The sequence below is a fragment of the Emys orbicularis genome, chromosome 12 (assembly GCF_028017835.1).
Source record: "Emys orbicularis isolate rEmyOrb1 chromosome 12, rEmyOrb1.hap1, whole genome shotgun sequence".
Classification (NCBI taxonomy): domain Eukaryota; kingdom Metazoa; phylum Chordata; order Testudines; family Emydidae; genus Emys; species Emys orbicularis.
The window spans coordinates 27,293,465-27,319,017 of NC_088694.1; the positions used below are offsets into that span (position 1 = coordinate 27,293,465).

Genomic DNA, 25,553 nt, shown 5'->3' on the forward strand with positions numbered 1-25,553 from the left:
TTTTGTGGGTTTCCTTTTTTTAAATAACAGAGGTGCGGGGAGGCATAAAATCTGACATACACAGAAAGGTCTCCATAAGTTTGTTTTTGTTTGAGTTAATACTGTTTTTTTTCCTGGAGTTCAGCCTTTCCCTCCAGTGTCTTAGACCCTAATTATAATAGGCCTGTGGTAGGGAATTGAATTAGAAAATGAAACTGACTAGAAAGATAAATGAAACTGACTAACCTAGTTTTATTTTCCAAAGTGTGTGAAATTCCAACAAACAAACAAACAAACAAACAAACAAACAAACAAACAAACAAACAAAGCAAGCTTGGGATATTCCAAGGATCATAAGGGAGTTAAGTGCCTGCATCCTGATACTTTGAGAATCTGAGCTAAAAAAGGACAGAGGCTGCAAAGAAGATTTGCTTCAGACCATCCTTTCTTTCTAATAATCCTTCTTAAATTGTAAGCTTTTTTTCTGCTCTGTGTTTGTACAGCACCCAGCACACTGGAGTCCTGGTCCAGCACTGGGGCTCCTAGGTGTTCTGGTAATAAGAATAATTAATAACTTTGCCATCACTGATATTGTTGCCTTGGGGCCTGGATCTCGTCTCACTTTGCACAGGGTGTAACCTCCATTCACTTCAGTGGAATTACTCCTGATTTACACCAGTATAAGCGAGATCAGAATCAGGCCCTATTTTTCTATTAGCGTTTTAATTACTAGTCATTGAATATATCTCTATTCAGGGCCTATGTCGCCAAAGGCTGGACTCCCTTTTGCATGCAGAAAAACGGAAGGCCCGATGCTTGTGCCTGCGCTTTGCAGAACAGTTTGGCCATGACTATGTCCATAGCCTGAAGAGAGAGGTTTGCATCAGTCCAGTGCAGGCTCCAGTACTGGATGTGTTCGAGGCTCTGGACGGCTCATGGGAGCGGGCTGGCTAGAGGCCGGCTGGATGGATATACCTCATTTTAACTATACTCATTTCAAGCCAAGTCTCTTACTCAAGTGAATCTCCCAGTGATGCCCAAATCCAGGCAAGAGTGGCCTGGCCAAGCCAAGGAAATGGGCAGAGCGCAGGGGAGTTCTGCTAGATCTGGGTGGGGGTATCGTCCACATAGGGGCAGGGGAGTCACTGTCCCTCCAGACTGCACCTTCCCTCGCCCAATGCTGGGTTACTGTCAGGTGGATCTACCTAGCCACAGAGTTACTGGTCACACTCCTGCCTGTCCACCCCCACCTCCCCACTGACATGCATTAGGCACACACACAACAGTTCTCTGTGATGTGCTTTCAGCAACACCCCCACCACCCAAAGCCAGGCAGTGGAACCTCACCAACGGGGGAACAAGTCTTGCCTCAATGAGTCTTGCTAGACTGAGTCAGAGCATCAGGATAAGCCCTTAGTTCTGCATAATACTCCTTGGCATGCGTGTAGATCTCTGTGCTTTACAGAAGAAGGCAAGTCTCAATAATCCAACTCTACAGATGGAGACAGTGAGGGCTGGTGATTTGCCCAAATTGTGCAGCAGGCCAGAGGCAAAGTCAAGAACAGAATCCACATTTCCTAAATCCTGAGCTAATGTCCTATGTGCTCTTAATTTCACACCTGCCATTTGGATAGTGCTGTTGAATGCGGCAGTGTAATTACCTCTCCACAGATTTGCTAAAATTATGTGAAAAGCTCAAATAACCACACTCAGAATGATCTCTGATGTCCCAGTATTAGCTGCAGGGCTAAGGGGGATGGGAGTGTGAGTGGAGAGAGCGCCTTTAAAACTTCCAGTTCTTTGGATTAGATTTATAGAACGCTGTGCTCGAAAAAGTATTTATTGTGGGGCCGAGGCTACCCTGAACCTGAAGAGTGTGTATGATGGGGAAAAGAAGGCAGCATGATTCATTGGAGGGGAAGAGCAACACAACTTATCAGTTTCCGGCAATTCCACTTACAGCTAAGAAAAATGGGCCATCTTCACAGGAAATATGTGTGACAGGAAAGGACAAACCATTCCCATCAAAAACACAACAACGGTTCAGATAACTCCCGCGAGGATCCACACACTGGAGCTTGATTCCACTCTTACGGCGGTGTCAAATTGGGACTCTCCTTGCGGGACAGTGGGGTGTGTAACTGTGACGGTGCAGGGACTCACCCCTGCGGTGCCTCCTGCTGGTTGTCCTCAGGAATTAGCTCTTCCAGCCGTTGGAGCGCCCTCTGCAGGCCAGTGTCCCGCTGCCGCTTCTGGCCCCCGTGTCCCTCCCAGGACCCCGGTGCCTCTTTTATCTGAGGTGCTGCCCCCCCGGCAGTAACCCCTCACAGCCTCAGGGCTCCCCCTCCCAGGGGAACCCCCACCCACTATCCCCACTTCGCCTCAGTCTTGGCTACTCCCCAGTCTCCATCTAGCCCCCATTCACTGGGGCAGACTGCAGTATAAGCCACTCATCACAGGCAAAGGGGTTTGGACCTGCTGCCTCTGCCTACCCATGGGCTGCCTCCTGCAACCCAAGTGCCCCTTTGGCCTTACCCTAGGCCTGCAGCCTGGGGCTTTCCTAGGCCGGAGCTCCCGGGCTCCCTTGGCCTTTCCCCAGCCCTGCTCCACTCTAGGCACTTAGGTAAGCTCTCTGCAGCCAGGCCCTTCTCTCCCTGAACGCAGAGAGAGTCTGTTGATCTCCTGGCTCCCAGCCTTTTTATACAGGCCAGCTGTGGCCTGATTGGGGTGTGGCCCAGATGTGGCCGCTTCCCCAATCAACCCAGCTTTTAGAGCTACAGCCCTCTCCAGGGCTGCTTTCAAGCCCTTCCAGGCAGGAGCGGGTGTCCACCCCGCTACAGTAACACATACCGCACAAAGAGCCAACTTTAAAAAAAAAAAAACAACCCTCAAACAAATAAAGGAAAGCAAAGAGGCAAATGGGACCTCAACAGGAGAGCTCTGGAATACTGATTCTCTGTGCTCATATTTTATGGCTCTGTGCTATTGCAGGGGCAATTTTATTGAAACCAAAGCAACTAAATAAATAAATGAAAAATACCTGATTCCAGAGCGGGCAGAGGAGGGAAATATGAAAGCAAAAGATAATAATGCAAGCCACAGAGAATGTGTGGCTCCCAGAAATGCTTGAAATCGTTCCTTAAAGCAAAGCTTCCATCTGGTTCTCCAATTCATTGTTTATTTGGCTAAAGCGAAATGTGAACCTCAGGGTCAAGAGCATTACATTCAAACTCCTCTCAAGTTAGCTGGTTCCTAAGCAGCGAGCAACAGCCTTCTGTTGTCATGTTAGCAACGATCAAGTCCTAAACCCAGAGAGATTTTTATCTCCTTCAGAGGGAAGGAAGAAGCTCTGACGCATCAAGGCACTTCAGGAGAGGCTGCCATTTGGAATTTACTTAGCAGTTATGGAACACCAGCCATTTATACCCAAACTAATAACTATCCCTTTAAGGAACGGATGGGGAAGTGGTTCAGTGGAAAGCCTGACCCAAAATCCAGCAGGTGAACACCACTGAACTGGGGGAAAGTTCAGATTTGCAGCCAGACCCAGCTCTAGTTCAGATAACATAAGAAGCCTCCTCAAAAGAAGAATGCACCGAAACCTGAATCAGATCATTTGGGAGGTTCATAAATATTTGGCTGCTGTAGTTTTTTCCTTACGTTTTGATTTCGCTCAGCCTCAGCAATTTCTGGAACCATCTGGGACTTAAATCTATTTAGTTTATCCCAGAGAAGTTTAAGAAATGACTTGTTGATGGTCTATAAGTACCTACAAGGGGAGGAGATTTCTGATAGTAGTCTGCTCTTTCGTGTAGCAGACAGAGGCAGAACAAGATCCAATGACTGGAAGTTGAAGCTAGACAAATTTTAGACTAGAAATAAGGTGCATATTTTTAATATTGAGGGTAATTAACCATTGGAGCAACTTACCAAGGAACATGGTGGATTCTCCATCACTCGAAAACTCTTTAAATCTACCTTAGGTAATTATATAACCCCCATTAGTGTAGTGTGTGAGCACCTTGCAGTCTTAGCCATATTTATCAACACAACCCTGGAAGATAGGAACATACTGTTATCCCCATTTTACAGATGAGGAACTGCGGAGCCTAAGTGACTTAGGCACTTAGGAGTCTAGGGCTATGTCTACACTACAAGTGCTAGAGTGGCACAGTTGCAGTTACACCACTGTAGACACTTGCTACAGCTACAGAAGGGGGCTTTTCATCGCTGTAGTAAATCCACCGCTTCAAGAAGCAGTAGCCAGGTTGATGGAAGAATTCTTCCATCGATCTAGTGGTGTCTACCCTGGGGCTTAGGTCGCTTAACTATGTCAGGAGTATTGAATGTTTCACACCTCTGAGTGACATAGCTAAGTTGGCCTAAGATTTCAGAGCAGACTAGGAATTAGTGTCATTGAAAGTCAATAGGGTTTAGGATCCTAAGACTGGGGTTCACAAGAGGGACTCAGGAGTTCAACACTCAGTGCCTAACACTTAGGTGTGTGCACCGTGCTGGGAATCCAATAGGATGCAGGAGGAGATTTAAGCACCTAAGAATGGGATTTGCAGAAGCCAGCATTCTGAGCAGAGAGCCGCCTAGGCTAGCCAATGGGAAATGCCAAGGAGAAGGGTGTGGCCTAAAGGGACCACAAAGGGACTTAGATGCCTACGTCCAGGCCAAAGGGAGGTCCCCCATCTTTGCTCAGGATTTACAGCTATAAACCTTCTTCTGGAGTTAGGAGAAATTGGTGGGTGGAAACTGAGTTAAAGGATGACTGCCAAAAATACCGCGAGGGAGTGCTTTACTTATCATTCATTTAGCTATATTGGTGCCATGTTTTCCCATGTTGGTGCTGGGTTCCCTTGCCTCCTAATACAGTTTTCCCTGGTTTCATACACAGACTCAGTGCTTGAGGGAGGGGAAGTATTGCCTGGTAAGGGGACCCAGGGAAGGTTGTTAGTTTTCTCAGGATCCTAGGTACGGGGTCAAGCTGGTGTGTGGGTTAATTTTAAGAGGAACCACTAGACATTTGAACCCAGCCCCTGTTGCTCCCGACAACACTTGGCATTAGGGATACACATGTAACAAAATAAGCAGTTCTCCATTAGCAGTCATTCGCAGGTAAGGAGACAGGTGTTCAAAAAGCCCAGGAGTGGAAATGTGTATCTGATCTCAGTTATGCTGGTGTAACTTCATTGAAGTCAGTGGAGTTACTCTGGATTTACACTGGCGTCACTGAGATCAGAATACAGCCCTGGGAGTGCAGACACTAAACAATCAGTGTTGCATACAAGGTCTGACTGGCTGCCAGGAGACTGTATGTCACAAAAATGTATAGGGCCACATCCTCATCTGGTGAAAATTGGCATGGCTCAGTGGAAGTCAATGAGGTGATGCTGATTTGCATCGGCCGAGGAGCTGACCCATACACAGGAAAGGGGTACATTTAATGAATTACCCAGAAAAAGACAGTGAAGTTGTTTTCTCTATTTTTTCACACATCTCTTCAGATTTTAAAGGTACTCCGGGCTCTAGTTCTGATACTATGAGAGATCAGCCATCTGTTTTGGAGTCACTAAAGTCCTTTTAATTAAAGAAATCAGCATTTGCTGCCTGTAATTAAGTTCTGGTGTTCCTTCTGCCTCGCAGTAGAAAGGAAGCCTCGTGCATTCCCGTTTTGGCCATATGCCCCAATGCACAATTTGAATGCTATTTTTATGGTGATCTCACACTGGCTAACCAAATGGTGCTATTATTACTGTAAACACCTTGGAACAGGAAGCTTCTGGGATATCGACTTAGTAATCGCACTTGGCACATCTAGGGAGCCTTTCACCCAGGGAGCAGAGGGCATAGGGCCCGATTCTCCTATTGTGCTGTTGGAGCTTCGGGAGTTCCTTCTGACATACACCGGGGCGAGAGAGGGGAGAATCAGGCTGATTGGGCGAGATTCACCATGATGCAAACTGCACTCCCCACCAGCAGTGAGACCCTGCTGCCCTCCAAAGGGGACTTGCAAAGCTGCTTCCACTGTCACTCTCTAGATGGTGATTTTCAGTTTCAGTGGGCGGCTGGGGCTTCATAGGCACCCCACAGGCAGAGGATGCCATGAAAGAGGCACTGAAGCAGCAGCACATCTCCTGGTGCCCTTACCCACGTCCCTTCACTGCCCAGCACCTCCCTGAAGAAGGGAAGGTTTGGCCACTTTCCACCACTGCAGCTCTCGTCCGTGTCTGTCACTGAGGCCCTGCTGCTGGGTTCATGCTGGTAGGAGCTGGAGTAAATCGTGTTCATTCATCAGCGAAAGCAGACCTAGCTCCAGTGCGTGAGCCAGGGGCCAAATCCAACCCTCCATATTGAGAGGAACCTTCCATTAATTTCAGTGGTGTTTGCCTGAAAGACAGCCAGACAGAGCCCTGAGCCCCATTTTAAAGAGAAACTAAGCTCCTGCCCCCAGGCGAATTGAACCAATCGGAGTATTTCCACTGACCTCAGGGAGCCTTTAGACACAGAGAAGTAGAGTGGCAAGCCCAAGCTAACACAGGCAATTGATTACAAAGAAGGGAAAATAACCAAGGGGTCCTGAGTCCTCATCTCCAGTGTTCTAACCAGTCAACCACACTACTTCCTGATTTCGTAGTGATGATGTTTCTATGAGAGGTCCTGTACAATGTGTTGTTATTTTATTATTTTTAACAAGTGACCTTTCACAGGGCCACAGCTTTAGCTGAGGGGAAATTCATCTGACTGCCCCAATGGGGGAACATCTCTCTTACCAGCACTGCACTGTAAAGCCAGCCTGGCACGGGAAGAGGTTTATAAGAGAATTGCTAATGCAGAGATTTCCTCTTGCTTCCAAAGAATGCACTTCTCAGGGTGTCTACACTGCAATTAGTCACCTCCTGCTGGCCAATGCCAGCTGACTCGGGTTCATGGGGCTCAGGCTAAGGGGCTATTTAATTGTGGTGTAGATATTTGGGCTTAAGCTGGAGCTGGGGCTCTAGGACCCTGTGAGGTGGGACCATGCATGGAATCTGGCAACCTTTGATTAGAGCTGTTGCATTGAGAAGCTGGAATATTCACTTTGCCCTCTGCTGGAAGCATAAAGGAATAGTTTGTGTCTCCTCTCAGCAGGCAGGAAGTATCCTGCTACAGCATGAGCTTCCTGTTCAGAAGCCTAGAGAGGGATCTGAATGCATCCTGAGCAGACGGCATGGAAGGGAACCCAGAGAGCCAGTTGCCTGCAGACAAATGATGAAGAGGGGAGTGAAATAGATCCAGGAACCCATTCCAGACCTGAGCCCAGACACTCCCTATGTCACCAACTGGTTTATATGATAATGAGAGCAATTCACGAGCCAAATTAAGGGCAACATCTCGTCTCTGATGCTCCATGGCGTTGCTCCACTTTTAAGATGATGCAATTCCATTGATTCAAAGAGATTCTGAGCTTGATCCTCCCCTTCCCCTCCCCGCCCCATTACAGCAGTTTTAGACTGATGTAATTCCACTGATTGGAGTTACAGTAACATAAAACTGGAGTTGTGGAGTGGTGAAAATGGAAACAATATAAAGCCCAGCACTGGGACCCAAGAGACCTGGATTCTGGTCCTGCCTTTGCCACTGGTTTTCATAGATCATAAAGGTCCCTTCTGGCTTTAAAATCATCTAGTTTGACCTCCTGCACTACATTGACCATAGAACTTTGCGGAGGGCATGTCCACATGGAGACTTACCGTGCAGCAAGCTGGGGTGTACATCTACAGTGTCCCGGTGTGGGCCCTGCTGCTGTGCTCTGGATACACCCCAGCTTGCTGTGCAGTAAGTCTCCATATAGACATGCGCTGAGTGATTCTTGCATGAAGCTCATATCTTACGGTTGAGCTAGAGCATATTTTTTAGAAAGAGACACCCTATTTTGATTTAAAGACTTCCACCACGTCCCTAGGTAAGCTGTAACCCTTATTGTTAAAACATTTGCACTTTATTTCTAGCCTGAGTTTATACAATTTCTGCTTCCAACCGCTGGATTTTGCGCAAGTCCCTAGTTTGGTCCTGTGCAAGTCACTACCGCTCAGTGCCTCACTTTCCCCATCAATACAACGGGGATAATAATGTTTATCTAAGGGCCAGAACCTCAGCTGATATAAATCAGCATATTAAACTCAATGGAGTGATGCCGATTTGCAGCAGCTAAGGATTTGCCGGTATGTATTTTTAATGGGCTCCTTGCCATAGCAACTCACAGAGGGTCTGTGAGGCTTAATTCACTGGGGTTTGCAATATGCACTGCGGAGCTATTGAAAAGGAGAGTATCAGAGGGGTAGCCGTGTTAGTCTGGGTCTGTAAAAAGCAACAGAGAGTCCTGTGGCACCTTTAAGACTAACAGATGTATTGGAGCATAAGCTTCCGTGGGTGAATGCCCACTTCGTCGGATGCATGGGAGAGTGTTACCAGTGTGAGAGTTGACCCTCACTATGCCCTGGTCACCTGGGTGTGCAGTAGCAAGCAGACATTGGACTGGCCTAACTGGAGCTCCTGCTACAGCTGATTCAGGCCCATGTCTGGGTAGTGTCAGGAGCGCACGCTTGCCACCCAAATTCAGTTGAAAGGACCACTGCTGTGACACCTGACTAGGCAGTGATAACAAAGGAGCCTTTCTTTATGCAAAGAACTCTCTTCCTTCTTTCCCTCCCTGTCCCCATGCTCTGCTCCTTCCAGACCTTTACAGATCTGCGTTCGGGGGTTATGAAGTGAATCTTCTGGTCTTGCTTCCACCATGCATGGAAAATAAAGAGCAATGCAGGGAGATACATAGTGCTGTCCTGCTGATTAGCTCCTGCTCTCTCCACAACGGGAACGCCTGCCTTGCTAGCTCGGTGGGCACGTGGCAAGGAAAACAAAAATCTCCAGGAACAAGAAAGCCACCAGGATAACGAGCAGCAGAGCAAGCGCCACCCCGATGGAGCGTTCCTTGGGCTGCAAGCAGGGCCAAAAGGCAAGCCAAGCCTCGTTTCTCCCCACCCCTCCCTAGTGGGACTGTCAGTTCATTCCCTTCCCTTCCCCAGCCGGATACTAGTGGTTTGCTTATTTCCAGTGATGTATGACAGCTGGCAATGCTCATATATCCAGCGGGCAGGCTCATTTATACAGGGTTTGAAAAATAGATGGGGTATGAAGTGCAATTTGGTGTTGTAGCAGAGCTCTGTCCCAGTTGGGGTGTCAGGGCATGTGATTAAAACCCTTTTATGGGAAATCGATATTTCACTCATTATAACGTTCATTCTCCCACCTAAAAAACATCAAGATGGACTTGTAAGATGGTGCACTACACACACACACACACACACACACACACACACACACACACACACACACACACACACACACACACACACACACACACACACGTTTGTCCATTAGGAAGCCCAGTCCCCTCAGCATTTATTTCCATTTCCTAAGCAGCTACACAGGTAAATAAACAGTAACAGGATTCTTTCCTAATAGGCTAGTAATAGCCTGGAGCAGGCATGCACTAAGCCCACTAACTGTAAGATGTAACGTCTCCCACTAGAAATATTGGCCCAGATCCTCAGTGAGATCCTGGCCCAGGAGAGCCCAGAGCAGCTCAGGAGAAGGGGTTCAGAGGTGGCCATTGGATTCCCCAGATTCTGGCCCTGCTGTGTGCCAGGCTGGTCCCTTAGGGTCACTTAGAGCAGCCCGAGGATTGCTTTGAATTACACCAACTGTCAATGGTCTCAGGGCTTATGTGACAGCTGTGCTTCACAGAAGAACAGGGTCGTCCCCTATGTCATAGCAGGGATGGAGTCTCTTGACTACTGAAGAATCTTGGTGAATGAGGAAGGTTCCCCCAATGGCTGGTTAAACTGGGTTTGTGGGCAGAATCTGTGGGCGGCGTGGCAGGAAGTGGCTCCACCACACCCCAGGAGCTGGGGTTTTATTAATAACAGTAAATCCCTTCGAAATTTACCGAGGCCTTTTTCATCTGAGAGGTTGTTTCACTTCCCATACGGTGATCCGTTAGTATTGAAACCATAGCAACAGAGTGGATTGTAGTGCTAAAAATGGGGTGGAAGCAACAATCATCATCTGTGCATGGGCCTGTAAAGCTGGCTTGTCTCAGTTCTTGCAAAGACAAAAGATGTTTAGGTTTGAAGTGTTTGTATGTGTGGCGGGGGCAGGAACATCCTCTGTGTCCCTGGACATCTCCCTTAATCTCTCTGTCTCAGTCTCATTTTCTGTAAAATGGGCTCTGGGCTGAACCCTCCAGCCATTCCTCAGGCAAAACTCTCATTGATTTTCATCCCAACCAGCCCAGCTGGAAACTCAAATGTGCACTGCAAAAGCGGCCTCAAAATTCCCACCGGCATCTCTGCCCCCACCCCGAATCTCATGCTCCACTTCAGTGACATTTTCACTTGTACTGAAAATGCTGTGCAATTGTGCACTCCATGGACTGCTGGGTATAGTGCATGCATACGGCATGTTGACACAAGGAGTGTTGGGTTAACTCAGCTTGGAACGTTGGGTTCTAAATGGCTTGTGCAATTATACTGTTTTTCTATGAAAAATGGCCTTTAAGTTTAAACCTTTTTAAAAAATCCATGAAGAAGATTGAGGAACAGCAAATTTGGGGGTGTAAAGAAGTTGGCAGTGCCCCTTATAAGAGTGTTATAGTATAAACAGCACGTGAGAGAGTTCGAGTACCCATAAAACCAGCTACTATGTACACACGGATCAATGCCTTCACTTTACATTGAGCTGGTGATGTGGGAGGAAAAAAGGTGATTCACTAATGTTTTTGTAAATAAAAGTGACATATTAAACAGATTATTGTTATTTATTATTTGTATCATGGCAGTGCGTAGGAGACCCAGTGGATTCTCCAAGATTTTTAAACCTAGACTGGATGTTTTTCTAAAAGATTGAAGGAATTACTTCAAGGAAGTTCTCTGGCCTGTGTTATACAGGAGGTCAGACTAGGTGATCACAGTGGTGCTTTGTGGCCTTATAATCTATGAATCATGGACCAGGAGACCAGTGTTCTAGAGGTTGCAAACACAGAACAAAAGATGGCCCGGACCTCAGAGAGTTTACTTATTACATACGAATCATGAAAACTGAGATGGCTGCTGGGCCTTTATGAAAATGGCAAGTCCCCACAATGGAATGAATTTTAGTAGGGACCCTTATTTGTCCTGGGAAGTATGCTATATGTTATTTCGCTGTGTAAAGTACTCCGGCCACAGGACACCAACCACACAAAATGAATAGTCAAAGTTGATCAGCAACTAGAGATGGCCTAAAAAACCCAAACGTGGTGGTGGTGGGGAGGAGAGAGAGTGGATATCACATTTGTTTGGATTTTTTCCCTGATTTTCTTTCAAAATTTGGAATCTCAAAGCTCAAAACATTTCCACCAGTTTAATAGTAGTTTGAAAACGGGGGGAAATGTTTGTGATTCTGTTTTAATTTAATTCCTGTGGGGTTTTTTTAATTTCAGATTTCTGCAAAGTTTCAAAACTCAAAGAACTTTGACCAGTGTTGTGAATAACCCATACTTGGAGAATTATGTTTCGATGTAACTAGTTGGTGAAAATATATGAGCTGTACCCAATCGACTCAGCGGAAATCCAGATGAGTGAATGAGCCTCTACACCCTGTGGGACGAGTGGGATCAGAAAAGGAATCTTCGTACACAAATGGGCAGCTAGTCAGTTATTTCTGGACAATCTACTTCACAGAGAAAGTAGCTGGAAGAGTAGGGACTGGACTAAACAGCTACAGATAACCAACTCGGACCTAAATCTTATCAGATGTTGATCTGTGCTGTGCTATCTTCCAACTGCCCATATGCTGAATCAGTCTCGCTGTTGCAATGTCTTTACAAAAAATAAATGTGATCGAGCAAAGGCATCCATAAAAGAAATAAGAACGAAACAATGTGTCAGATTTCCAGTGGAGACTAACACTGCCCCAAAATAAATGACTCTCCGTAGGACATTCTTCAGGCAAACTCTATCTTAACATTTATGCCTCGGGGGAAAAAAAATCTTCCAATCACCGTGATAAGGAGACAACCAACCTTTCTCTCATCTATCATTGTCATCATATGGGGAAGCATGGGTTTGTGGCCCAATCCTCAGGTTTAAACATCCCTAGAGAATTTGCCTCATGGACTCGCTTGCACGTCAGGTTCAACCCATCCCCTTATTCTCCATAATTGAATCATGTGCATTGCTGGGGGCAGAGTTGTTTCCTGGGGTTTGGACAGGGATGGAAACTAGAAGCTGCTCTGAGGTGAGCTGCATTAGAGAGTCGGGCTATGGCTCAGACATTCGGGGGTTGGAAGGGAGCACCAAGGTGGGTCGCATGGGCTGGAATGGGTGTGGGAAGCTGTCTGATTCGAATGCAGGGGGACAAGGGCTGGTTCTGCAGGGGACGGGATAGTAGATTGGGACAGGAAGCCTATGGGAGGGCGATGGAAACTGAGACTGGGAGTTGGGGAGGGGGAACTGTGACTGGCTGGTTAAGGAGACTGGAAATGGGAAGGGGAGACTGGGACAGAGAGTCTGGAGGGGGGAGAGTAGGACTTGCTGAGCAAGGAGACTGGGACTATAATGATAAGCATGGAGAGTGAAGACTGGCACTAGGTGAGAAGAATAGGACTGGGACAAGGAGCGGGGAAGATACTGGAGCAGGTTGGAAGGGATGGAGCAGAAGGCAAGAATGGTCGGAAGAGTTTGTGCCCACTACAGCGCACTCCCCTGCAGGGCCTGGGTTGGAATCCAAGGTTCCTGAATGTCACCTTTCCTCTGCTCTCAGCAAGTGTCTGTGAAACCCAGTGGCAGAGGGTCTCATTCCCCTCCAGTGTTGGTCCACAGAGAGGATGACAGCCTACTACTGCTATCAGTTAAATCCATTGGATTAAGTAGCAGAGGTCTATGTGATGGATCTAAAGGTTCCAACCCTGCTGATGTCCCACGGGAGTGTCAGAGTGATGCCACATGGTGAAATTTCTGGGTTTTTTTTTTCAGTTTTCTTTTTAAAAACCCTACATAAAAATAGCTACATAAAAAGAACATCATGTTGTGCATCTGCATTATGATACAGTCAGTAATTGCATCCGTACATACTGTTTTCTCCACAGTTCACTCTTTGTGGGTTTTTCTTGTGAGTGCAAGGGCTTGTCTGCTGTGTGTGGAGACCTGAGATCTTGTTGTAAGGGCAAGTGTTTGCTTTGGTGTCCCCAGAAACTATATTTTCCCCATTGCCCCACTACAGTGCAGCAAGCTGTGTGTCTACCTGCCGTCCTCCAACCCAAAGGTGCAGGGGTAATGGAACCATTTGTTTAGTGGCAGTGCTGGGAGCCATTGAACCAAACCCTGTATATAAGTGAAACCACTTCAAGCCAGGGGGTGCGGCAGCACCCCCAGCACCCGTAGTTCCAGCGCCTCTGCAAAGGCGTCTGCATTTTGGTAGCGCAAAGGTTCCCATCTGTGAGCACATACTTTTGGGATCATGAGTGGTGTGATATAAATGCAAAAGATTATTCTGTTCATCAGCAATAACAGAAATTCCTTGCTGTGTTAACTGAGGTCACCCAGTGGCAAAAGCCCTCATTGCCCTGTGCATGCCCCTGGCTTTCCACTCAGGTGCTCTGGGGTGCTGCTGTGGAAGAAGCCAATTGCCACTGCCTCTCATCATGTAGGCAGCTTTTCAAGAGTGCATGTGTCTGCCCCTTGGAGCACTCTGCACGAGGGGGGGAGAGTGCCTCTCCCCCAGACCAAGGAAGACGAGGAGCTTCCTCTGCCCAGACAAACCCTTCTCTGACAGAAGGCAAGGGATTGGGATGGGACTCATTAAATTCAAGAGCCCTCTCAAGGGCTGGGGTAATTTCACATTCAATTACTGTAGCTGGGAAACAAGGAGATAAGCTTGCTGTACAGGTGCTTGAAAGGGTTCTAAGATCCTCCAGGTGCATGGGCTGTCTGCCTCCCACCCCCATCTCTGAGCAAATAAAATGTCAAGGGGGCAGACTAACCTGAGGAAACCTTGCCATGCTCCCTCCAACCCCTTCATTCCGAATGCACCCCCTGGATCGCAGGTGGTAATTAAAGCAGCGAGGGACCATTGACGCTGGCGTCTGAAATATTAAGTTGTTTAAAGCAGCTGTGAGTGTTCCCAGGGAGCGTGGGAGGTGGGGGGATGATGGTGCCCCTGTAATTTCAAGGCCTTTGCTTCATCCACTTAACAGCAACAAAACCTGTGCAGGCATATTAAGGATTCTGACAATTTATTGGCTACTCAGCTATCGGAACCTGGCTAATTACTCAACCTCTCACCTCTTTGTTGTCTGGAAACATTTGTTAGCAATTAAGCACATCTATCTAATTTCCCCCAGTTTGCTGGAATAAACACATTATGTTTTCCAGGTTTGAAGAGAACAACGGCCATCTAATTAGTGGTCCCTCACCCCTCAAATTTAAGATTTGCTAGCTTGCTATTGTCATCCTGTTTCTAGATGCTTATGGAGCCATGCTGCTTTCCAGCACAAATGGGATGTGATTGTGGGGGGAGGGTTATTGACCTGGTTTCACATTCACACCCATGGCCTTGTGGATTAATGTTAAGCAGGTGACCTGCTTTTTAGAAGAGTTAAACCCCAAAGCAGCCCTTTCTCCTGGGCTCTCCAGGGGAACACTGCTATTGGGATCCTTTAGAACTCTTGGATCAGAAGTATGTGGACTAATTTGCATGTGCATTTCGGAACTGTAGCTCTTTGCATGCGGCTTTTAATAAGCACCACAAAAAACAGATCAGAAACAGTCCTTCATACCCTTGCAGATCTAACAAGTGATGGCAAGAGACTTGATGCAGTCATATGTCAGAAATCCAACATATTGCAGAAAGCTAACGCCTTTCTGACTAGCTCCCTCCTTTCCCCCCTCACACTACATGCTCATAACGCCCATTGGTGTCGTTGGAAATTGTGCACCAATAGCTAGCTAGTGCATGAGTAGTGAATCAAAGTCATGGGGCACAAGCATTGTTTGTTTTCATACTGGACACCTGTTGCTGACTGAGTGGTGAGTGACTCACAATGTGTAGCCACTACAAACAGAATGCATTGCAGGGCGTGTGATACTGGGGCATGACTTTTAACTCATTCAAGTGTGTAAAGAGACACTGACTAACAAGGGTCACAGTTCAGTGGAACGCTGGGGATCTGTGGGGCCAAGTAACAAGCAGTGTATCCTCTCTAGAGGCCTTTCAAAAAGGTGATGGGGCTGTACATGTGAGTAAATACATAGGTAGACGTGAGTTCACAGGCATGTGTATGCGCATATATGAGTTTCCATGTGTATATGTGTGTTCATCAGTATGTGTGTGAATGTGTGTCTACAGGTGGGCATGCATGTTCATCTACCTGTGTGTTTGCATACTGCACCTGCATGTGAGCATTCAAAGTATGGGCACTTTTAGATGTATCCTTCTGATTTTCTAAGTCTGCTGCCTTACAAAGTTACGGTGGTAGCAGAAGGCTGATTATGGGTGAAGAGCCAGTGACATGGCCGATGGTGTAATGATTCCAAAAGAGATATCTACACAAAGAGAGTTATGATCTGACTTCTCTGCAGTGCTGCATAACTTTTAGAGATCACAGACCCTAGAACTGCAGTAACATCTGCACATGGTCAATCCCTCTCGTGATGTTCAAAGAGAGATCATATGTTTCTTGAGACTAGGGTCATGTCCTTCAGTGCAGCAGGATCGGACCCTAATATATGGCAATCAGTGGGGACTGGAGATTAGGGCCGGCTCCAGGCACCAGCTTACCAAGCAGGTGCTTGGGGCGGCCACTTCGGAGAGGGGCGGCACGTCCAGCTGTTCGGCGGCAATTCGGCGGACGGTCCCTCACTCCTGCTCGGAGCGAAGGACCTCCCGCTGAATTGCCGCCGCAGACCACGATGGCGGCTTTTTTGTTTGTTTGTTTGGCTGCTTGGGGTGGCCAAAACCCTGGAGCCGGCCCTGCTGGAGATCTATTCCTAGCTAGCCACATGTTGCCAAGTAAAGTCATAGTGGTATCTCAGAAGTCAATATGGTAATGAAGAGAAACACTTGGTAGGGCTTGATTTTGCTTCCAACTTTGAGGAGACAAATTTGTACCCAGAAATAATTTTGTCTGCAATTTTTATGCCTGCAATGTATTCCTGGTATAACTGGTGGGACTTAGACATCTCTCCCGTATTTCCCTGTGATAAAATCACAGTGCTAAGATTTTGATCTCAGAACAATCCAGCCTTGAAAAATTGTCATGAAAATGTTACTACCCAAGCACAAAATTTGCAAACCAGCTCATTACCAAGGTGACTGAAAAAACTCTAAAGGTATTTTATCCACCCATCAAAAATGAGTAGGACAACGGAATTGTGCAATCACATTATAATTCTGGACAAGTTTGATTTGGCATTATTTATCCCAAAAGGATATAACCCACCCAATGCAAAGGTCATTATGGAAAGGGTCTTGTGAATTTTCTTGGGATTGATTCAAGCAGGAGGTATTATTTCTTCCTTGAATGGCATCTTGAATAGAGCCATCCTCACGTCTTGAGGAACTGGATTTCAGGAAAATAAAAGAAGAGAAAATCATGCTTACTGATTTGGGTCCTCAATGCCTAGAGCTCAACCAGCTGTTTCTATGTTATTCATATTTATTGAGTTTTTGAGTCTCCTTGAGGGTGACAAACCCTAGATCAAAACTTGCTGAATGAAAGAAAGATACTGCAGCCAACAACGGAGGTAGAAGATCAAATTCCAAAACACTAGCCAAGAGTAACATAGATGTGGTGCTTCTTTCATGACAATTACCCAGTTGTCTTTAAAAAATGCAATTGCTCTAGGATTCCTGAGCATGTCAGAGATACACCCTTGGGCCCACCACTATTCCTAATTCACAGTTTAACTCAAGAAAGTCAAAGAATCAGCTCAGCGTTATCTCAACAAGAAACAAAGGCCCAGCCTCCATGGGATTTTGCATGAGTGTAAAGATCCACCCACATTAGTCCAGTTTCAGGACTGGGCCCAAACCTTGGATTTCACTGTGGCCTAGAATTATGCACACAGATATGTGCACACATTTGTACACCTGATTTTTGTGTACAATGCTGTGCTAACAGGTCCTTTGCACCCACAGGATTGTGCATGAAGTCACACTAGGGCCCTGATCCAGTGCAGCCCTTAAGCATGTGCGTAACTTTCAGCGTGTGCTTAAGTCCAGTTGACTTCAGTAGGAATGAATCACATTCTTAAAGTGAAGCACATGCTCAGATGCTTTTCTGAATAGAAATGCTTTGCTAAACTGGGGCCATACTTAAAGTGATTTGCTACATTGAGTTTGCTAACTGGTCAACCAAACAAGCGAGCAGTTTTGCACCCAAGGTTCTATTTATCTGGGTATCCGGGCCTGTAAATTGGGCTGTTTTCTTTTTGTCCCCAAAAGCCTGAGAAACTCCCCCATCTAATTTTTGTGACTCAGACGGTTTTCCATCTGCTGGCAAAAATGTTTTTTTTTAAATATATTAAAAAGTCCCAATAAACCGTGATGTTAAAAAAAGAAAAGAATCAACATAATTGCTGCTGAGCATGGAAGGGTTTTTCAGTTCATGTGGGGTGTTTAGTGAGTGAGACAGACAAACGGAGATATTAGGTAACAAACCCCTTCCATTCTCTACACCCAGCCCTTTGTACTTTTTAGTCTATACATCATAGGCAGCAATAAATTAAGTTAGTTAGATAGATAATTTAATTTCTTTTGATTAGGTGCCAGAAATAAGCCATTGGTGAATGACAGAGTGTTTTAATGAGTCCAAAGTCTATGGAATCTTTTTTTCCCCCGTGTCAATTATAATTTCAAAGCAAAATTCCTATGAGACCAATTTATTGGGAACGCAAAGAGCCTTTTGTTCTAAGGCTCCCAGACTGCAGTGTGCCCTACCTGACCCTGCATCTGTTTGCTTTGCAGTGATTCTGCTTACTCAGATAAGATGCTGAATGCCACAGCAGAAAGCTCTGGGGAGCAGATCTCTCTTCCTGGCTCACAATAAACATGCTGGTGCGATTACTTACAAAAAAGACAAATAACTTGCACAGTGAAGACTCTTTACTGATTTCTGAAGCTCTCCTGGGATTTCTAGAATAGCGTAATGTAGAATTCCTTATTCATGTATTGCAAGAGCCCAGGCTATTTCTGAGTATGCACAACATACTGTGAGTGAGATCCTCAGCTAGTGTAAAGTAGTGTAGAGTCACTGGAACTTGGCTTGATTAACACTAGCTAAAAACCTGGCCCTGTATCTAAAAAAGATACATTCCCAGGGCTTTAATATTCTACTTATGCTACAGAAAGGCAGCGCGTTTTGATTTCCTAAACAGGAGCTCATTGTTATTCAGTGGTGTTCACCCTGAGGGCACACGGAATATAAAGGCTCCACGGCTGCCCTCTGCCCAGCCTCAACAACAGAAAATATTTATTTACCCCATCGCCCATGCACAGCCCTCCTCACCTTACCCACCCCATTGTCACGTTGCTGTTCTGCCAATATCTTGACCTTTCCTTGTCCCTGACCCCAACTGCGGACTCAGCACTTCAAGGTACAGAACAGGTCTTTGAGCTGAGAGTGCTCAGCCAGGGCCGGCTCTCCAAGCATGTGCTTGGGGCGGCACTTTCCAAGGGGCGGCACTTCGGCTCCTTTTTTGTTGTTGCTTGGGGCGCAAAAAGCCGGGAGCCGGCCCTGAGCGGAGGTGAGCTGTGGCGGTAGGGGCACGGGGAGGGCAGCAGGAAGTAACCCTGGGGGGGCGGGAGGGCAGAGGAACTGCCCCCCACTGCCGTAGCTCACCTCCGCTCTGCCTGCTCCCCTGAGCGCGCCGCCGCCGCTCTGCTTCTCCCCCCTCCCTCCCATGCTTGCCGAGCGGATCAGCTGTTTTGCAGCAAGCCTGGGAGGGAGGGGGGAGAAGCGGAGCGGCGGTGGCACGCTCAGGGGAGCAGGCAGAGTGGAGGTGAGCTGCGGTGGCGGGGGGGCACGGGGAGGGCCGCAGGAAGTAACCTTGGGGGGGCAGAGGAACCGCTCCCCCCCCAGCTCACCTCCGCCTCCTCCCCCGAGCACGCTGCTGCTCCGCTTCTCCCCCCTCCCTCCCAGGCTTGCCTGGGAGGGAGGGAGGAATAGGAGGGGAAATGCGGCACGCCCGGGGGAGGAGGTGGGGTCGGGGATTTGGGGAAGGGGTTGGAATGGGGCGGGGAAGGGGCGGAGTTGGGGTGGAGCCAGGGGCGGCGCGGGAAAATTTTTTTGCTTGGGGCGGCAAAAAACTTGGAGCCGGCCCTGTGCTCAGCACCTCGTTGGATTGTGGCCTCAGGCTGTTACCTCTCTGGGGCAGTGACCCTGCCATTTCTTTACCAGACTGTGTGGTGTCGGGTGCACCTGTGGCATTTATCAGTCACATCTAATGCTAGTAATAATGGAAACAACCTCAGTATATTGTGTGTTCCAATGATACTATGTCTGTTATATTTACACTACAGCTGGAATCAAACATGGATCAGTTCCACTGGAAATTCCAATTTTACAGAAAAAAACATTGTTCAGAATCGGTGCTTGTGAACATTTGACTCGGGATCCCTTTGTGTGGTACCTGTCCTCTCTAGCCAGGATGCCACCATTCAATGCTTGGGCTTTTTCATCTTCCTTCCTATGTGAACCATTTTAACGGAGTCTGCAATTTAACAATTCCAACCCCATTTCTCCAGTTAATTAAGATTGGGCTGTATTTTAATTCTATCCTCCAAAGTATCTGTGATTAAGTATCTTCCCACCTTCAAAGCCCAGCATCACTATCCACTCTGTGCTTCAGCAGTGGAAATGATGAACAGGACTGGCCCCTGTGATATCCCATTTGACACCCACCTCCCAATATAACACTGAGCTCCACTCAGCCCTGGCGTAAAAAGATCCAACTTCACTGAAGTCAATATAGCTCCTCTCGCTTACACCAGCACTGAATTTGGTCCTCCATGTTCACGTTTTTTTAGCCAGGTGGGAATCCATGTTATAATAGTGTCATCCAATCCGTATTTCTCTCATTTCTCAATAATAATGCCACGTGGAACACTATCAGACCATGTACTTAAAGGCCTATGAAATAGGTGAGCATTGCAAAATGTAGACTAAATGGATGCAACTGCAAAACATAGGCAACATCCAACTGGATTAGACCCACCTAAACAAGCATCTATCTGACAATGACCAGCATCAGATGCTTCAGAAGAAGATGCAAGAATCCTGGCAGTAGCAGATGTGGGGTAATCTGCTCCCCACATAGGATTCCTCCGAATCCCTAGCGATTGGTATAAGGCCTGAAACTTCTTACTAATTTTTTATAGCAATAACTATCATTGCTGGATGTTCTTGTTATCCACATAAACACCCAACCCCTTTTTGAATCGTGCTAAATTTCTGTCTCCGCAATATCATGTGGCAGTGAGTTCCACAGATCTATTATGTGTGGTGTGAAAGAGTATTGTTTTTATTGGTTCTGAATTTGACAACTTTTCATTTCTGTGAACATCCCTTTGTTCTTGAGTTAGGAGACAGGGAGAACAGAAGTTCCTGATCACCCTTCTCTAAACCATTCGTTATTTAATATACATTTTTATGTCCCCACTTATTTGTCTACTTTCTAATGTAAACAGTCCCAGTCTTTTAAATTTTTCTTCATAGGAGAGTTTTTCCAGGCCTTGATCATTCTCGTCACCCTTCTCCAAACCTCCACCAGTTATCCTACTCCTTATACATCCTAACATTTTGTTTGCTATTTTGACCACAGGTGCACACTGAACAAAGGTCTCAATTGAACTGTCTACTGTGAAGCCAAGACCTTTCCTAAATTGACACGGATAATTTAGGAGCCTTTCAGGTGTACAAACAGTTAACATTTTCCCCTCCGAAGTGCTTTATTTGCATTTGTTGACATTGAACTCCATTTGCCATCCCGTTGCCCTTTTCACCTAGCTTGGTTAGGTCTCTGATGTTCCTCACTTTCCTCTCTGGTCCTGATTAAACTAAATAAGTTTGCTTCATCTGCAAAGTTTGCTACATCACTGCTCAATCCGCGTTCCAGATCATTAATAACTACACTGAACAACACTGGGCCTATCGAACAACACTGTATTTACTACAGAACTTTGAGGCACCTGCTGTTAACCTGTTGCCATGATGAAAATTGACCGTTTAATTCTACTCTTGGTTTTCTGTCTCTTAGCCAGTTTTTGATCCGTGACAACACTTTGCCTCTCACTCATGACTGCTTAGCTTCTTTAGTCGCTTTTTGTGAGGGGCCTTGTCGAGCGCCTTTCGAAAGTCTAAATAAACTATGTCAGTGAGATCTCCTTTATCCACTCCTCTACTGACATGGTCAAAGAATTCTCACAGGTTAGTTCAACATGGTTTCCCTTTGCAAAAATTATGCTGGTTTGAGCCTATCTTGTACAGTTCCTAGCACTTTCTGGTGTTATAGCAATAAAAATAATAATAAATAATAGTTATCTGCTCATGCAAATGTAACACCGACAGACCCTGGTCGTTGTTGGGTGGGATCAAACCTGGGACCTTGGGAGCTAAATGCATGAGCCTCGACTGCCTGAGCCAAAAGCTGTAGGCCTGTTAGCTAAGGCTGTAGAGCATACTCATTAATTTCTCTCACTCTAAGGCTTTGTCTTCACTACCCGCCGATCCGGCGGGTAGCAATCGGTTTTTCGGGGATCGACTTACTGCGTCTAGTGAAGACGCGGTAAAATCGATCCCTGATCGCTCTGCCGTCGACTCGGGAAATCCACCTCGGCAGGAGGCGGCAGCGGAGTCGGCGGCAGCGCGGCAGCGGTCGACTTTCCCGCGTCCTCACCGCTAGGTAAGCCGACCTAAAATACGCAACTTCAGCTACGGTATTCACGTAGCTGAAGTTGCGTATCTTAGGTCGGACCCCCGCTGCAGTGTAGACCTAGCCACAGTGGTCTTGGTGCCACTACATGGGTCAGAACACCACACCCAGGAGGTGTGTGGGTTACACAAACAGATGTGTGTGCCTGCACCTTTGCTAACTGCATGCATAGCTACCCATCTGGAAGTATAGTTACTCGGCTTTGCATGCCCTCTTACAGCACCATAGCACACACAAAATGCGAAGTGCAATAATCTCGATTTACCCAGTATGTGGAGCTTTGAAAATGATTCCACAATTGTTTTTACTAAAATGAAGGTAGTCTACATCTCCTTTATCTACTAAAGGTGCTAATCCCATCAAAGAAAGAAATGAAGTATATTAACTAACTTAATTACACACACACACAACCCAATATTAACTATGCAACTCATTTGACATAGGTCACTGAACATCCGCCAGATGGCACTAAGATTCAGATCCTGTTGACCTGGGCCAGATGCAAGTTGAAACCCTTTGGCTGATATGCTCTGCCTAGGTATTGCAGCAGTATCCCAGCTGTGATTTTTGATATCAGACATTCTGAGGTGAGTTAAGGAAGGAGCGGAGTGAACAAAGCAAAACATTTTCTGTGACCGTGTGCTTGAATTTTAAAAGGAATTTCAGGCTCCTTCCCTTTTTGCTTTCCACAGGCAGTTGAGAGATTGATTTTTACTGGCAAAGATGTTTGCTGAAAATGAATTTCAAAGTCACATGCACCAGTGTTCATGGAAACCAAATTTGAAACCAGGAAGAGCATTTCCACTAGAAGCGAGTATTCCCTTAACCAATCAGAGAACTGCAGCAATACCATGTGACTGACCTAGTCAACAACACAGCACTCACTTTGAATATTCATGATCGGTCCAAAGAGTGAGCATTTTGAATAGACTTTTACCAAATAGATGTGAATAATGAATGAATCTCAGGAAACTGCAACCTGTTAGTGAATACTCTGTGAGCAGAAAAAGAAGCAACATTGGGTGAACAAACTCTGCTGTGAACCATTTGTTCAGCTCCAAGATTTAAGGGCTCAGTCCTGCAAAGTGCTGAGTACTCTGGCCCCAGTCCAGCAAAGCATATAATCAGGTGCTTAATTCTAAGCACAAGAGCAGCCCGCTTGGCAGGGCCGGCTCCAGGCACCAGGCAACCAAGCTGGTGCTTGGGGCGGCACCTGGAGGGGGGCGGCGCGGTGCTCGGGCCGCCGGGGAGAGCGGGGCCACAGCCGGGCTCACCGCCCTCCCCCCGGCGCTCTGGCCGCCCTCCCCCCCGCGCCCTCCCCCCGGCTGCCGGGGGGAGAGCGGCGAGCCCCTGCCGGGGCTTGCCGCCCTGCGCTCTGGCCGCCGGGGGGAGAGCCGAGCCCCAGCCGGGGCTCGCCGCCCTCTCGCCGCCCTGCCCCCGGCGCTCTGGCCGCCGGGGGGGGGAGAGAGCCGAGCCCCCGCCGGGGCTCGCCACCCTCGCCCCGGGGCTCCGGCCGCCCTCCCCCCGGCGGGAGAGCGGAGCCCCCGCCGGGGCTCGCCGCCCCCCCGGGCTCCGCCCCCCCCTGCGGGGGGGGGGGGGGGGGGGCGGCGGAGGCTTTTTTGCCTGGGGCGGCAAAAAAGCCAGAGCCGGCCCTGCCGCTTGGCTACAATGGGACTGCCCACATGCTTACGTGTTTCACTGCATTGGGTCCAGAGTGCTCAGCACTTTGAAGGATCGCTCCTTAAATGTGGAGCCCAAGAAGGAATTCAGATTAGATTCTTGTGACATTCAGGGGGTGCACCCTATTTATCTAGTGCCCTACTTCATTTAGTTTCACTCCCAAAGTGCTGTACGCTACTGGTGTTATGTTCAAAAGAGACTGACTTTAATTTCCCGCCCCCTCCCCGCTCCTAAATCTAGACCTGAAATCTAAGGAGGAATCATATTGTCTCATATTTTCTGTTTAAAAGAAAATCCTGAGCAGCTGTGTTGCATCAAAGGAGAAAGGTGGCTGTGACTGAGGCTTTTCGACTGACTCCACAGATGCCCAGAAAGATCCATGCACTCCAGCAGAGCTTTCGTGCTTGGACAGTAAGACACAGTAAAAGAACTAAAAAAGAGCCACCGTGGCTTAACAACCATGTAAAAGAAGCAGTGAGAGATAAAAAGACTTCCTTTAAAAAGTGGAAGTCAAATCCTAGTGAGGCAAATAGAAAGGAGCATAAACGCTGCCAGATTAAGTGCAAGAATGTAATAAGAAAAGCCAAAGAGGAGTTTGAAGAACGGCTAGCCCAAAACTCCAAAGGTAATAAAATGTTTTTTAAGTATATCAGAAGCAGGAAGCCTGCTAAACAACCAGTGGGGCCCCTTGATGATCAAGATACAAAAGGAGCGCTTAAAGACGATAAAGTCATTGCGGAGAAACTAAATGGATTCTTTGCTTCAGTCTTCACGGCTGAGGATGTTAGGGAGATTCCCAAACCTGAGCCGGCTTTTGTAGGTGACAAATCTGAGGAACTGTCACAGATTGAAGTGTCACTAGAGGAGGTTTTGGAATTAATTGATAAACTTAACATTAACAAGTCACCGGGACCAGATGGCATTCACCCAAGAGTTCTGAAAGAACTCAAATGTGAAGTTGCGGAACTATTAACTAAGGTTTGTAACCTGTCCTTTAAATCGGCTTCTGTACCCAATGACTGGAAGTTAGCTAATGTAACGCCAATATTTAAAAAGGGCTCTAGAGGTGATCCTGGCAATTACAGACTAGTAAGTCTAACGTCGGTACCGGGCAAATTAGTCGAAACAATAGTTAAGAATAAAATTGTCAGACACGTAGAAAAACATAAACTGTTGAGCAATAGTCAACATGGTTTCTGTAAAGGGAAATCGTGTCTTACTAATCTATTAGAGTTCTTTGAAGGGGTCAACAAACATGTGGACAAGGGGCATCCAGTGGACATAGTGTACTTAGATTTCCAGAAAGCCTTTAAAAAGGTCCCTCACCAAAGGCTCTTACGTAAATTAAGTTGTCAAGGGATAAAAGGGAAGGTCCTTTCATGGATTGAGAACTGGTTAAAAGACCGGGAACAAAGGGTAGGAATTAATGGTAAATTCTCAGAATGGAGAGGGGTAACTAGTGGTGTTCCCCAAGGGTCAGTCCTCGGACCAATCCTATTCAACTTATTTATAAATGATCTGGAGAAAGGGGTAAACAGTGAGGTGGCAAAGTTTGCAGATGATACTAAACTGCTCAAGATAGTTAAGACCAAAGCAGACTGTGATGAACTTCAAAAAGATCTACAAAACTAAGTGAATGGGCAACAAAATGGCAAATGAAATTTAATGTGGATAAATGTAAAGTAATGCACATTGGAAAAAATAACCCCAACTATACATACAATATGATGGGGGCTAATTTAGCTACAACAAGTCAGGAAAAAGATCTTGGAGTCATTCTGGATAGTTCTCTGAAGATGTCCGCGCAGTGTGCAGAGGCGGTCAAAAAAGCAAACAGGATGTTAGGGATCATTAAAAAGGGGATAGAGAATAAGACTG

At 46.8% G+C, this 25,553-nt stretch overlaps 1 protein-coding gene across 2 annotated transcripts in view; it reads right to left on the reverse strand.

The window, feature by feature from the left end:
- The window catches only part of RALY (RALY heterogeneous nuclear ribonucleoprotein), a 105,688-nt gene extending 91,551 nt beyond the window's left edge, over positions 1–14,137 (reverse strand). For both annotated transcript variants that reach the window (XM_065414602.1, XM_065414604.1), the window contains exon 1: positions 14,048–14,137. In XM_065414602.1, coding sequence (XP_065270674.1) covers positions 14,048–14,137 — 90 coding nt within the window. The remainder of the gene's footprint in view (positions 1–14,047) is intronic.
- Positions 14,138–25,553: the final 11,416 nt, after the last annotated feature.